This window comes from Pyxicephalus adspersus, chromosome 2, assembly GCF_032062135.1.
Source record: "Pyxicephalus adspersus chromosome 2, UCB_Pads_2.0, whole genome shotgun sequence".
NCBI lineage: Eukaryota > Metazoa > Chordata > Amphibia > Anura > Pyxicephalidae > Pyxicephalus > Pyxicephalus adspersus.
The window spans coordinates 86,306,042-86,321,401 of NC_092859.1; the positions used below are offsets into that span (position 1 = coordinate 86,306,042).

At 39.2% G+C, this 15,360-nt stretch overlaps 1 protein-coding gene across 1 annotated transcript; it reads right to left on the reverse strand.

Annotated features, from left to right (window-relative positions):
* Positions 1–5,639: 5,639 nt before the first annotated feature.
* Positions 5,640–11,668, reverse strand: SLC35E3 (solute carrier family 35 member E3). Its single transcript, XM_072401342.1, has 5 exons — positions 11,020–11,668; positions 9,289–9,399; positions 7,937–8,095; positions 7,351–7,433; positions 5,640–6,200 (listed from the first exon to the last, which is right to left on the reverse strand). The coding sequence occupies exons 1-5, from the start codon at positions 11,404–11,406 to the stop codon at positions 6,014–6,016; spliced, it is 927 nt and encodes a 308-aa protein (XP_072257443.1). The 5' UTR covers positions 11,407–11,668; the 3' UTR covers positions 5,640–6,013.
* Positions 11,669–15,360: the final 3,692 nt, after the last annotated feature.

Sequence of the window (15,360 nt, forward strand, 5' to 3'; positions counted from 1 at the left end):
TTCAGTGGTCCCCTAACTTCATTCATTAATCCTCTGGGGTGGATTGATGAACGACTGATTGGGAATGACTACTACTAGATTGTAAGCTCTTCGGGGCAGGGTCCTCTCCTCCTGTATCACTTTCTGTATTAGTCTGTCATTTGCAATCCCTATTTAATGTACAGCGCTGCGTAATATGTTGGCGCTATATACATCCTGTTTAATAATAATAATAATACTGTGCTTTCTCGTTTTCTCATCTCCCCTCTCCATTAGGCAGAACAGCGCTGTGTATGCAGCTCTCATTTGTTTGTCTGTCCCTGGAAATGATCATGAAAGATTATTTCCAGTGATAACCATCTGACACCTCTAAAGAGATTTGCAAATTATGGGCTAGTCAGAAAACCGATCTTTCTCAAGCAGATAATTTACTAATATAAATCATGCTGCCTCCTCAAAGGTTAGGTTTCGACATAAGAAAAAACTTTCAAAAAATGTCATTTGATATCATACTAAAACACTGGCACCCATTTATTTACCCCCCCAAAAAAAAGTGCAGATGATCAGACTTCAGATTAATTTTTGTATTTGAACGCTTCTATTCACTTCTGTGCTGGCTGATGGTATCTACTCAGCATTTCCTTGTCTTCAGAAACACTGTGTAAGTGACCTCTATAGGAATTTGTCTCAACAAAGTCCCAGACCAGTCAGTACAGGCTCACTTCAGTTATTTGTGCACACTTTGGAGCACTGCTGGTCAACTGTGTGGCCCCTGAAACTTTCAAAAGGCTGCACAAGAGCAGTGTATATTCATGTGTGCAGTGCAACATGTAGGACAAACTGAAAAGTAATTAGCATATGTTTCATGGACCACAAATTTAACCCACAGCATTGGAGTCAGTGGAAACAAAAGAAAACCCCAATATTCGGTGTTGGTAATATTGCAAGTTAACACTGTAATAAGGCCCGGCATTGCTGTCTGTGACCAACATATTCCCAAGTTAATTTTTCTCTTTAACACCCACTGCACTGCAGTGAAATTCAGCCCCCAAAATGAATGATCACTGCACTTAATTCAGGAGTCCCCAACCCCTGGTCCACGGCCCACTAGTGGACCACCGCCGTCTGACAGGTGGGCCACATCCCGACCCCACTTGGGGCGCACCGGCCAAAGCCGCAGGTTGTGTCTCTGGAGATGGGGGAGTGGGCAGTAAATTTGAGTGACACACGGCTCTCCGCAAATGCGCGGTCCAGAGTCTGAGATCAGTGGTCCGCGAGCTCCAAAAGATTGGGGACCACTGACTTAACAAGCTCCCGCACCAACTTTTCTCCCCTCCACATCCAGCTGGGACTTTACTTTTTACTGTTGGATGGAGAATACTCCAGCAGAAAGCGCAGGTGTACCTGGCTGGTGCTGAAACGCGGAGGGTATTTTAGCACCAGGTACCTGGCTGTAGCTCTCCAAAGCTTCAAAAGGGCTCTACATGATCTGGGACATGGAAGATTGCACACCAAAGGCTGGGAGGCTATGTTGGGCACCTGGGCTTTGAAGAAAACTAAAGTATAGAAGAGTTAAAGCATCTGCAAGGTGATTCTTTGATATATGTAAGTTAATATATTTTAAAGTAAAACATTTTAAGCAAGATTACATCTTAATGTACTTTATAGTTTTAAAATTTTGTTTCCTGGCAGTTCCATGTCAGCCTACAAATGGGTTAAGGCCCTTGCTGCTGGTACTCCCCTGATTTATAAATAAAATTAAAAGTAACCCCTGCACCTGGTGTCCCTTCTTTTTCCTCCTCTTACTCTCATCAGCAGCTGTCTACTTGATTGGAGTAAAGCACTGACTGACGATGATCTCCTACTGTATAGCTTCCATTATGGAGCGGAGCTTTTATTACATTTAATTTTAATGGATCGCTCTGAGCCAAACCCAATAAAGACCAGGCTAGCCCAAGAAGGTAGGTGGTGCACCCATTTGTCACGGTGTGTTTTGTTATGTCTCGCAGACAGTACCAATCTCTTTTATTTTGTGTCCATGCTACCAGCCGTAAAAAGACTCGGATCCCCCTCAGGAAATAAACATGTTGCTGGTCACATGCATAAACATGGTTTAGCTGATAGTTACACTGGCAATTCCTCAATGGATAAATGTATGATTGATGTATGATGTTGATGATGTATTAAGCTATAAGAATAGATCCTGAGTGTGCAATTCCACCCCCCAAAGCCATGCCTAAGAATATGTGTGTGAGAGTTTCTTCAAAAAAGCTGCAGGAGATAAACAGATAGACAATTCAAAAATCCTGGAGATGATGAGTTCTAGGTGTCAAGACCTTCCTCTTGCTCAATCTGATACGTTTTGTAGAGAAAGTTCCCTTTCGAAATCTTCAGATAATTCTATCATGGAAGATGTGGAAATAATAAACTTTGATTTTTCCCTAGTTCAAATATGTTATTGCTATTAAACAGACCTTGGCTTGGGTAAATGAGGCCAAAGATCCTCCAAAGAAAACAAAATTCTTCAAAAGGCTGACCAGAGAATTGGAAACCTTTCCATTCTTGGATGAAATCTGTGATATAATTACTGAAGAATGGAATAGAACATAAAGAAAATCTTCCTTAAGTAAAAGTTTTTTTCCAAATTTTATTAGTTTAACCTCCCTGGCAGTCTGAATAATACGTATTTTTAAATGTCAAAACAGTACATTTAAAACATTTTTATTTTAAATTTCCTGCCTGGTCCCACCCTCTAGCTGCACGCTCGCACTGCCTGGCCCCGCCGGCATCTGTGTCCCCTGGCCTCGCATCCCCAATGTTCACACGCCAGGAGCGCAGATGCAGGCCGGCATCTGTGTAGCCTGGCGATGCCAAGAAGCAGATGGTGGGCATCGCTGGAAGATGCCACGAGCATGTGGGGACCAGGTAAGACTTAAAGACTCCCCAGCAATTCCACTGCTTTTAGTACTAAAAATTAACCCCGAGCCACACAAGGGAATACCTCCAGGGAGGTTAAGAAAGAGGAAATAAATGACTTACAAAATGCTGGCTTAATGGGACTGGCAAGACACATAACTCTATCCTTAGAAAATGCTGTTTCCTTCTGTGATGTGCTAGACAGGTGTGTAGGTATAGATCCTAACAAAATCTGTCAAGCTCTGGGTTCAGATGCACTGACAAGATGGGTTCTAAACGAGCCGATACTGGTGTTAACAATCATTCCCAATTGGTTGAAATGCCCCTGGTTTCCACTGTTACTGTTAAGGCAATTGAGTATCCTCAACTTCAAACCTGCAGAAATTCTTTCTCACAAGGTCCCCTATTCCTCCTGAACTCAAAGAAACTATGCCTGACAGCATGGGTATTGAAAGAAAGAGGCTAAACCTTGGGTGCTCTTAGCATGTGGTCCAAACACTCATAAAGGTGAGAAAGTTCAGTACTCATTCAAATATTCATGACCTCCCTTAACTTACAGGCAACCCAGCTGCAGGTGCAGCATGTACTGGAATTTCTCCAGAAAGGCCTAGATATGAGGCTCAGCCTTCACATCTTGAAAGGTCATGTCTCGGCCATCTAAGAAATCACAGACCTCCATTGGACCCGAAATTCGTTGTATCTGTGATATAATTCTTTAAAGCAAAAGTCCAAAAAAAAACTCCCAGAAGGCTAAGATTCTACCTTCTGCACTGTATTTCCTTGCGCCTGACAAGTTCAAACCAACCAAAGATATGCCCCTAGGCCTACTGTCACAAAAGACAGTCTTTCTTGTTGCAATCAACTCAGCCAGTAGAGTATAAGAAATGGCTTTTCTAGGAGCTAAAGAACTCTTCATCACCTTTTTTCCAGATAAAGTAGTACTAGTACCCATGCCCTAAAGACTAAACTCAAAATTCCCCAAAACACAAAAAATACACTTACCTTTAATCCCGTAGGGTAGTCTGATACATCCGGAAGTCTCTTCCATCGGATCCCTTGTCACCCCGGCATCTGTCTTTGGGCCGGCGCTACGGGCACCGCCATCTTCTCCACTTCTTCCTACATCACCTGACCCAAGCCTGAGATTGAGTGCCGTAGGTTGGAAAAAAAACTTGCCGATCTCACTGCGCATGCGTGGGATTGACAATTTTTTCCCTTTTCACGAAAAGGCTCCTTCTGTGCATGCCCAAGATGCTCAGGCATGCGCAGAAGGAGCACCTAAGAACCCGGATGTGTGATGTAGGTATCCTAGGAGGCTTTGCACTCCCATTTATTCTAATTAGGGGGCGCTGCTGCACTTTTTTAAAAAAAACATTTTAAAAGGGTGTTGCATGTAAAAAAAAAAAAAAAACAAACAACAGAATTTCTACTTTACATTAAAGGGTTGTCTACACTTTTATGTAAAGCGAAAATTCTGAGTTTAGGTACGCTTTATTTCTACCCCTAAGTGACCTCTTCATTTCATCAGAACCAAGAATTGTTCTACCTACCTTCTAGACGGTCACCGACATTGACTTTGATGTGGGCAGTTACCTACACACATTTGGAAGCCTCATTTCCATACTGAGATCAGAACACCTCTTTTGAAAGAGGAAGAAGGCTTCTAGCAGACTCACTGCCTTATGGATTGTTAGAACCATCTCTATGGCATATAGTGCTAAAGGTGTACACATTCCCTCTATCCACACCTATTAAGGACTTAAAGACAACTAGTTACGGAATGTCAGGTGCTGGGGTTACTTTTATTTATTGCGTTACATTCCTGGGAGTAGGAGCAAGGGGATTAACCCATTTGTAGGCTGACGTGGTACATGTAAAAAAAGGAAAATTATAGTAGGTAATATTCAATTTTTCGTTTTCCATGTATAATTTGGAAATCTATCAGGTATCAGATAATATTGTGAGTTTGATTTTTCTATTGTAAAATCATACAAGCTAAATGCATAGTGAATTTTTATTAAAATGAGGAAGTACAAAAATAAAAATGAACTTTAAAACAAAATTTACTTTAAGGCAACATTTACAATAACACCTTTGAATATGTGTTAAACTAAAGCTACGTACACACATCAGATGATTCTCGTCCAATAATCCAAATATCGGGCGAGAATCAGGTGTGTGTACAGTTCTCATTCGATGTGGTTCATGGATCCGTCCTGGCGGATCCACGAACGACAAACAATCATAATACAAGTAATGGAGAGAGAGTGAAGCAGGGTGCCGCTCCGTCATTCTCCCCCCTCCCCTCTCCATGGAGTAAAACGGCGCATATACAGCACTCGTTCAGTCTTTTGTTGTTGGAAAGGATCGTGAAAGATTCTTTCCACTGACAATTATTGAACATGTGTACCCAGCCTTAGATTTCATTGGCTATAGGCCTGTGGCTCCCTGTGGTCAATTGTCCCAGTTTTCCCCAAACCATCAAATGATATGATAACACAGGAGTCACAAAATCTGCTTACATGTAAATTGTATAATAAGTGCAGTAAGGGTATTAAATTTCTAGTTTCTTTTTTGGGATAGGGATTAATGCACGTGGTTTTAAATACTATTTAAAACACAATGTCAGTACAGGAAATCATCTAAAATATTACCTTTTTGTAATTCCAACCTCTGTAACATGTGAATTTTTTTTCTACAATATCAAATCTGTAAATCATAAAGACACAGTAACAATATTCGTATAAAATTTTCTTTAAATTTATTCAATATGAATACTTTTTTTTTGTTAAACTTTGAATTTGCACTCATGGAGGTTTCAAAGTTTCCTTAATTGTGTGTAAAGAATGAAAAGCATCAGTTACATTTAATATTCATGAACACATTCATCCTACATATCACAACACACTTTGCCTCCCAACAGAAATATGGTTTATATATACCTGTATGTGCACATATTGCTGAAGCTTTTCAAAAATTCTGGCACAGTTCTTGCTTGTAGACACAATCAATATTATTCTCATGTAAATTCATTGGGTAAAATTGTTAAAGTTGGATATAGTTTTTTATGTGCAGAGAAAAAAAAATCTAATAATGAAGAAGTCTTTTAAGGTAGGACTTATGGCCTCTGGACCAATTTACTTTTATTTGCTTCCTGTTCATTAAGTTTGAAGTGAGTGTAAATTAAAATACCAAGCAAAGTGCATAATATTCCAAATCCTTGATTAATTGACAGCGGGTCCTGAAATAGGATGTATCCTCCCAAAAGCGTGATGCAAAATTTGAAGTGTCCAAACATGTTGTAGCTGAATGTATATGTTAAGGATTAAACTGTACATATTTGAGCAATAGATTATCAATAGTAGATAGCACTATAAAAACAACTCCTTATATTTTATGGTTTGTAGAAAGGTATAGCAATTCTAGCTCTACATTTTTGCTTATTTTTAATTAAACATGTGCTAAGGCAGGGGTGCCCACACTTTTTTGGCTTGTAAACGACCTTTAAAATGACCAAGTCAAAATGATCTACCAACAAAAAAAATGCTAAACATATTTATTTTTTTAATATATACCGAGTATACTTTATATTTAAAATATATTTTCTTTACCTTGCATAACAACAGTAACATGTATGCCACAATACAATTCTGTACATTTTTGGCGATGACGTCCCAAACTGAATGGAATTAGCCAAACTTGCATAGTTCAGACAGTAGTTGCTGGTAGCCAGCCTCAAACAGACTTCCAAATGATCGTCAGTCATGGTGGAACGGTATTTGGACCTAATAACTCCTTTGCACGGTAGAGTTTATTTTGAAAGGCAGAGCTCCGCTATCTACTCACGTTGCCTTTGCGATCTACCGGTAGATTGCTATACACCTGTTGGGCACCCCTATGCTAAGGGAATGTCACTGGATGTGACAGCCTGCTTTTTCCCTGCTTATTATTCATCATTCCTATCAGTTTTAATTCTTTATAGGGTTACTATGTGGCATAATGTTCATAGGGTGAGAGAGATAAGTGTCAATGCTACCCAGCAATATGTCAGAGTTTAATTGACATAACTACCCAGGATTAGGTCAAAACAGAGGACAACAAAGCTGTTGCAAGTATACAGAGGCACATACTGTCAGCAGTTTTTGGTCCATGAAATGACAATCTCTTAATCCTAGTACTGACAATTAAATCGAACAGTAAAAGGTTATATTAAGGGAGAATAGAGGACACAATTTGGAGATAGGAGATGGTGAAAACTGCCTGCATATATATGCAACAGCCTCTAAAACCATCATGTAGCAGCCAAATACCAAGTTGTTCTGATCGGTAAAGGGCACATTTTGCAAATTAGGTCAAACAAAAATCCACCTGCAACTAAATGAAGCACACAGAATCTTTCTGGTAAATGTGATGGGGTATTGACCATATATCGATAGCATAGTTTGAAAAGGATACGTAACTGGTGAAGTATTCCCAATTATCCAGTAGATGGAGAGGTTTACAGTGAAAGCAATAATGCCCGAGAGCAACACCATTACCTGAAGAAGAAACATGAGAATTTACATTGCAATTCAGATAAACTTTTAGTAAAAACACCCGTCTATGGTCTAAACCAATGTTTCCTAAGCAGTGTTTCATGGAACTCTAAGGTTCCTCCAGAGGTTGCTAGGGGTTCCTTTACTAATGAGCAATTTGTGCAAGGGCAGTGTTACTTCCACTAGCCAGCAATTCTTCTGACTGCCCACCATACTAATGTACTACAAGCTGTGGCTATAGTAATTACAGTAGGGGTTCCCTGAAGAACCAAAAGTTACTTCAAGGGTCCCCCATGTCAAAAAGTACCAGAAAGGCTGGTCTAAACAAACAAATTTATAAGCACATTGTATCTAATCATTTGTTTGTGTAAAGCCAAAAAAAACCAATTTAAATACTGAATAAAGCTTTATAAATGTAAAAATACGTAAATACTATACCTATATGAAACTTGAATTCAAATGCTCTTTGAGTCCTATTTAAAGTTTTTTTACAGTCTAAAACTTACCACAGCTGTGAGTGACCATGGTCCAAATATTCCTCCTTCTCCAATTATGGGTTCAAAGAAGGGCACAACAGCAAGCAGCATAGCAGAGGACAAAGGTGCTTGGTAGTACAGCAACTGCATAGAATTCACCTGTAACTCATGCTGTTTGGCTCCAACCCACTGCAAATAAATGAATTTCCAGAAATCAAGAACAGCCAAATAATGGTGAATGATAAAAACATGCAAAGTATAACACAAGTCCAAAATGTACAGAATTTTAATATAGGACCTATATCCTAAATTCAGTAAACATGCACAAAGAATAGTAGAATCTAGGAAACTGTATGCAAATTATTATAAAGGTCAGCATGCAACTTCCATGATTTTATTTTTGTTTACTCTGATAGGATATAGATAACCTTGTCCCAAACAGCAAACAACAGTGCAGGTCAACAAATGGCATCACAGTGAGGACACATTTGCAAAGCCTAAGCAAAGATCATACTGAACATAATGAAATCTAACAGAACATACTGATAGAAGATGAGTGTCATAAGCTCATCAATGCACTGCTTCTTCTTTCAAAGTCCAGTTACAGGTTGGGAGAAGTGACAAGAGCTGTAAATATTTCCTAAAGCGAAACTAAAGATTCATGTTAAATTTGCAAGCAGACAAGGCTTTACTGCAGAAAGATATGGACAATGTCTCTACTGCATTAAGTATGCTTACTTGTCTTAATGAAAACAAAACATAAAAAAAACTGAAGGCGGGTTTTTTTATTGTGGAATGAACAGGCTATGTCTCTTCTGCAATAAAGTTACAGTCCTTTTTGCAATGTTTAAACTAAACTTACCTTCTCTTTGCACCTCTCCCTGCACAAGCATCTCCAGCCATCTTGCATGGCCAGGATGGAATGATGTAACTTTACAAGGGGGTTTCATTCATTCTTGGCATTTAGCTTTGCTGGGAACATACAATATGCAGCACATGTAAAGCTCAATGTACTTTATAGAAAAGATTGCACACAGGCAGGTAAGTTTGTTTTATTGCCAAAGAGGCATAGCTTGTCTTTATGCAATAAAGATTCTGCCTGCTCAAAAGTTTTTCATTTTTAAGTGCCATTCCACTTTAAAGCTGAATTTCAGGCAAATTGTTTATCAAGTAAAACACATGTATTTGATGGGTGTATTTCGCTATTTGCCTGTAGCTAAGCTTTTAAAAACAGACAAGGCAGCTGAATTCTTTTTATCTGACCGACGGTACATGTAATATGTCCACCTACACCCACGCCAAAGTGATTATTTATTACCACTGTAAAAAAAATGGCCTAACAACAATGTTTTGCAACACAAAAAAAAATGTGAGATACAAACCACTTGATAAAGAGATGTTACAAAGACACCAAGGGCAGCAAAGACCATCCCCAAAGCATTGAACTTCACATCGTAGAAAGAGTTCAGAAACACTCCCAATGTTATAGGTATCTGCAAAATTAAAAGTATATTCATGAATAAATATACCAGCACAATCACAGCATTATAAATATACAGTATCTTTGACTCTAACATAGAACAGGTACAGCTGTGCGTATGATACACAGGGACATACAACCTGATAGGTGCAAATATTCTAGTACACTGCTTGGTCTGTCTTTGGCACAGGAACTTTTTAACTCCAGTCCCCAGGGGCCAATGTGTGCACATCCTGGCCCACTGGAACTGGAATTGGTCAGCCCTGGTTTAGTATATGCATAGCAAAATTGTCTTTATAATAGTGAAGGATAAGCACTCCAGTCAAGTTTTTATTGTTGCCTGTGTCCCTGCTTGATAAATTTACACTTGCTATCCATTCAAAATCTCAAAGAAAGGATTGGTGTAGACATTCTGGAGTCAAGGTGTTGTTAGGGAAGCACAGTAGGGGTCATTTAGCTACATATCAGATCAAGGTGGGGGTTCCACTCCACTCCAATTATCATGTAGCATTTCTCTACACTTAATATAATGCTAATACAATTTACCTAACTATTCCTTTGATGAAAAAAATAGAGATTTCAATGATAACTAGGTCTGTCTTGGGGGACTTTATCCATCTATTGTGCCAAATTTATCTATATCACTCCTGTGACCTTGCTGGAATCTATTGTTTGAGATCCTACATGAGGTTTGTGTGATGGACCAGGGGTAAACAGGAAATATAAATAAATGCACACACTCACATCCACTCCTCCATGCATTGTAACTATATCTAACTATTGGGAATATAGCATACACTAAATTTACATAACTTTTGCCACGTTAAACCGCAAAAAATCTTTTAAGCAAGGTGGGAAGAAATTTTAGGCAGGTAGTGGCCCCTGTATTGTGACCCAACTCTCATGTGACCACCAAAAAACAGCCGGGTGGGTACTGAAAATTGCTGGGTGGTGCACCAGGCTAAAAGGGCCTGGGGAGAGCACTGTATTGGGAATATAGTATATACTATGTACACATAATTATTGGGAATATAGCTAATGTTATATACACATACTATTGGGAATATAGCTAATATTATATACACATGACTTTAGGGAATATAGCTAATATTATATACACATACCTATTGGGAATATACACATAACTATTGGGAATATAGCATATACTATGTACACATAACTATTGGGAATATAGCATATACTATATGCACATAACTACTGGGAACACAACATAGAATATATACACATAACTAATGAGGAAAAGGTCATATTCCAAACTTGTCCTGTAACACTAGTGCAACTATAAAAACTATTCTGCTAGCTTTTATAAGATGTAATACCCTCATTTCAGTTGTGATCACGGGATAGGAAGTGAAAATATGTCACATGACAGTGTATTTAACCCCTTCTACTCAATCTGAAACAAAAATAAAAGTTTTGGCTATACATACACCACCAGCTCCTGTCTCTGGGAGCAGAGGTGTCCAGCAGATGTGAGGTGCACCAGCCAGAGGTGAATCCTTCCATGTAACCTTCCAGGATCAGTAGGGTTAGGGAATGTACAGGTTTCCCCATCACATCTACTTCCCCTAGACTAACACATATACAACATACAATGCCAATCCACACTTACCAAAGTGAGCTTGATCCTCATAGAGAAGGTCTTGCCATACCAAAGGGTTTGGATGAGGATGATCACAGGGGTAGTCATGACTTTTGCCAGCTGGTAGGTGCCTATGGTGTTGTTCTGCAGAGACAAGTTGGTGAAGACCACAAAGCCACAGAAGCTGAGGGCTAACAGCAACACCTTGGAGGTAGGGAGAGACTTAGGACAAAACACCCCAAGTCTCTGGCACAGGTACAGTCCCAGCCAGGTGACCACAAAGTGCACCAATGTCAGGCTCATGTTGGGGAACCCATGATGCACATAGATCCACTTGTTGATAAATACAATGCAGATAGAGGACAGCAAGTTTGCCAGAAGGCCAGCAGCAATCCTCCAGTGAGGAGAGACAAACATGATGAACTAAGGAAGCAGAATCACAACACAAGAAGGCAGAGGAAGAGTGAGATCAGCGGCAGCCTTGTACTATATAACAGGGACAGACACCTATACAGAACAGAGAGAAGCGATCACAGCAGACCGGATCGGTGCAAGCGATGAGGAACACACAGCGATGATGACGGTATAGGAGATCACATAGCGGAACAGCTACAAAGACTTGGAAGGCATGGAGATCACTCAGCCCTATTACTCATTGCTTTACTGGAACAAGAGCCACCTCTCTGCGCACGCGCAGCCGGCACATGTTGGACACGTCACAGAAGCCTATTGATTTTATGTGTGGGTGGGGCTTCACTCTTCATTGCTGAACTGTGTACCGTTTGTTTCAACCTTGTGGAAGCTGAAAGGAGCAAAGGAACGTGTGTGTGAAAGTATATTCATTGTACATTCACTGCATTCCCTATACACAGAGAATTCCTTATATACACAGCATTCCTTATAAACAGAGAATTCCTTATATACACAGCATTCCTTATATATACACAGCATTTCTTATATATAGTGCATTCCTCATATACAGAGCATTCCTTATATATACACAGCATTCCTTATATACACATCATTCCTTATATATAGAGCATTCCTTATATACACATCATTCCTTATAAATAGAAAATTCATACATACACAGCATTCCTTATATAAAGAGGATTCCCCTTACAAACAGCATTCCTTATATTCAGAGAATTCCCCTTATACAGGGCATTCCTTATACACTGAGAATTCCCCATATACATAGCATTCCTTTTATACAGGAATTCCCCTTATACAGAGCATTCTTCTAATATAGAGCATTCCTTATATACAGAGTATCCCTTATATACAGAGCATTCCTTATATGCAGAGAATTCCTTATATACACAGCATTCCTATATACAGAGAATTCCATGTATACAGAGCATTCCCCTTATACACAGCATTCTGTATAGACAGAAAAAATGTTCTGTCTATAAGGAACGCTGTGTATAAGGGGAATTCTCTGTATATAAGGAATGCTGCGTATATTGGGAATTCTCTGTATATTCTCTATTCAGAGCATTCCCCTTTTTCAGAGCATTCCTTATATACAGAGCATTACCCTTATATATACAACATTCCTTATATATTCAGCATTCACGTTATTTACAGAGAATTCCCATTATACACAGCATTCCTTATAAACAGAGAATTCCTAAATACAGAGAATTCCTTGTATACAGAGCATTCCCCTTTTACACAGCATTCCCCTTATACACAGCATTCTTTATATACTGAGAATTCCCCATATACACAACATTCCTTATTGACACAGCATTCCCCTTATATACAGAAAATTCTCATTATACACAGCATTCCCTATGTACAGAGAATTCCCCTTATACACAGCATTCCTTATATACAGAGCATTCCCCTTACACAGAGCATTCCCCATATACACAGCATTCCTTATATACAGAGAATTCCCCTTAAACACAGAATTCCTTGTATACAGAGCATTCCACTTATACACAGCATTCCTTATATACAGAGCATTCCCCTTATACACAGCATGCCTTATATACAGAGAATTCCTTGTATACAAAGCATTCCTTATATATAGAGCATTCCCCTTATACAAAGCATTCCTTATATACATAGAATTCCTGTTATACACATTATTCCTTATATACAGAGAATTCCCCTTATACACAGGATTCCTTATATACAGAGAATTCCCCTTATAAACAGCATTCCTTATATACAGAGAATTCCCAATATACACATTATTCCTTATATTCAGAGAATTCCCCTTATACAGAGCATTCGTTATATACTGAGAATTCCCCATATACACAGCATTCCTTATTGACACAGCATTCCTTATATTTAGAGAATTCCCCTTAAACACAGCATTCCTTATTGACACAGCATTCCTTATATTCAGAGAATTCCCCTCATACACAGCATTCTTTATATACAGAGAGCATTCCCCTTATTTACAGAGAATTCCCATTATACACAGCATTCCTTATATACATCCTTCCACAGTTATTGTCCCACTTACCTTTCTGAGCTGGTAGAAAAATACCCCCCCAGCCGCTCTCTTCCCTCCTCCAATGACCTACTAATGACTTCCTCACGCTTAACCTCATCACACACATGGCTCCAAGACTTTTCTAGAGATGCCCCGACTCTCTGGAATGGTCTTCCTCTTCCTATTCTGCTTTGCTCCTACCTTCTGTTTACACAGGGATTAAATCTGCCAGGTAGAATGGGAGACATACCATACACAATCAAATTAAGATTCCAGGGAAAACAATTGGATACACAGGGATGAAATTTGGCAGGCAAAAAGGAAGACATTCTCGTTGCTGTAGAAGGAGTTATAAATGCAGATTAGTTGCAGGCAGATGAGAAAGGTGAATTCATCAGTGATGTTAGTAGAGGAGGATAATGATGGCGATGATGTTGATGTAATTCCCTGGATTAATTCCCATTGCATTTATAATTTGGCACGTAAGATTTGGGCATGTGACATTGCCCGTTGTTTAAATAGAATTGCTTTGGGCCCTGAATATGCATGGACATTTTTTCAAACTTGCCTACATATCATCTTCTGTCCTTTAAATCGTGACTACTTCCCACCACTACATATCTCCCCTCCTATTGTGTGTAAATTCCCCCACCTCCTAGATTGTAAGCTCTTCGAGGCAGGGTCCTCTCCTCCTGTGTCACTGTATCTGTCTGTGATTTGCAACTTGTATTTAATGTACAGCGCTGCAAAATTTCTTGGCGCTATTTAAATCCTGTTTATTATTATTAATAATAAGCCTAATTTATTTCAAGAAGGCTACAAATCTCTCCCTAAACAATGTACAGCACTGCGTAATATGTTGGTGCTATATAAATTCTGTTTATTAATACAGGTTGGGAATCAACAATCAGGCAACTTCTGGACCTGAGGTGCATAAGTTATACTTACCTCCACACACAGCCCAGCCTTCCTCTGGCAGCAGCACCCGTGGACATCTGGCACAGTTCCAGGGAGTCGGGAGGTCTTTTTGTGTATTTAGTTTAGCAAGCAAGCTAATTGCTGTTTCTGCAGAACAGCGCCATTAAAACCTTAGTATAAATATTAAAAGGAATGGAGGAGCTCAGCTTTGAGGAGAGATTAGCTGAACTGAATCTATTCTCCCTTGAGAAGAGACGTATAAGGGGGGTATATGATCACCCTGTATAAATATATAAATGGTCCATATAGAGAACTCTCTTCCCCATTATTCACTGTAAGATCATTTTCTTTTCTGGAGGAAAAGAAGTTTAAGCTCCGGATAAGGAAGGGATTCTTCACTGTAACGTGAAAATGTGGAATTGGCTCCCTCAGGAAGTAGTTTCAGCAACTACTATAGATTGCTTTAAGAAAAAGCTGGATGATATCTAGAAGCACAGAATATAACTGGGTATTAAGGCTTTGAAGTAAAAATAACATTGATTGTTGATCCAGGGAACTTTTTCCCAAGGAATTTTTTTTCCGTTAAAGCAAACTGTACCAGGGTTTTTTTTTTTGCCTTCCTCTAGACCAACTCTGTCTTATAGGGTTTTATATCTGGGATATGTTTATTTCCCTAATGGTTGAACTTGATGGACTTTTTTTAATTTTTTTTTTAACCTAACCTATTATATACCTTGTAACAGATGTCGATAGGTGTGGATGTCATTTATGCAATGTATAGCAATCGCTCTCTACAACAGAACCAATTCATAGCTCAACACCAGCAATGAGCACCAACCTGATAAGACTGATACCCAGATAAGAACATAAAAAGGGCCACTGGATCAGGCCAATAGCTTATCTAGTCCAGCTCCTGTATCTCACAGTGGCCCACATGTATAATAAGGAGGTAGCACATACCCATCAGGGCTAGTAACCCGTGATGGACTTTTCCTCCA

What these genes read in the sequence shown, in the direction of transcription:
- SLC35E3 (XM_072401342.1), bottom strand. Translation starts at nt 11,406, where the DNA reads ATGTTTGTCTCTCCTCACTGGAGGATTGCTGCTGGCCTTCTGGCAAAC. An exon ending in TAACATCTCTTTATCAAGTG is followed by an intron (nt 8,096 to 9,288) that starts GTTTGTATCTCA and finishes ATTTATTTGCAG; the next exon opens with TGGGTTGGAGCCAAACAGCA. An exon ending in CATGGTCACTCACAGCTGTG is followed by an intron (nt 7,434 to 7,936) that starts GTAAGTTTTAGA and finishes TTTCTTCTTCAG; the next exon opens with GTAATGGTGTTGCTCTCGGG.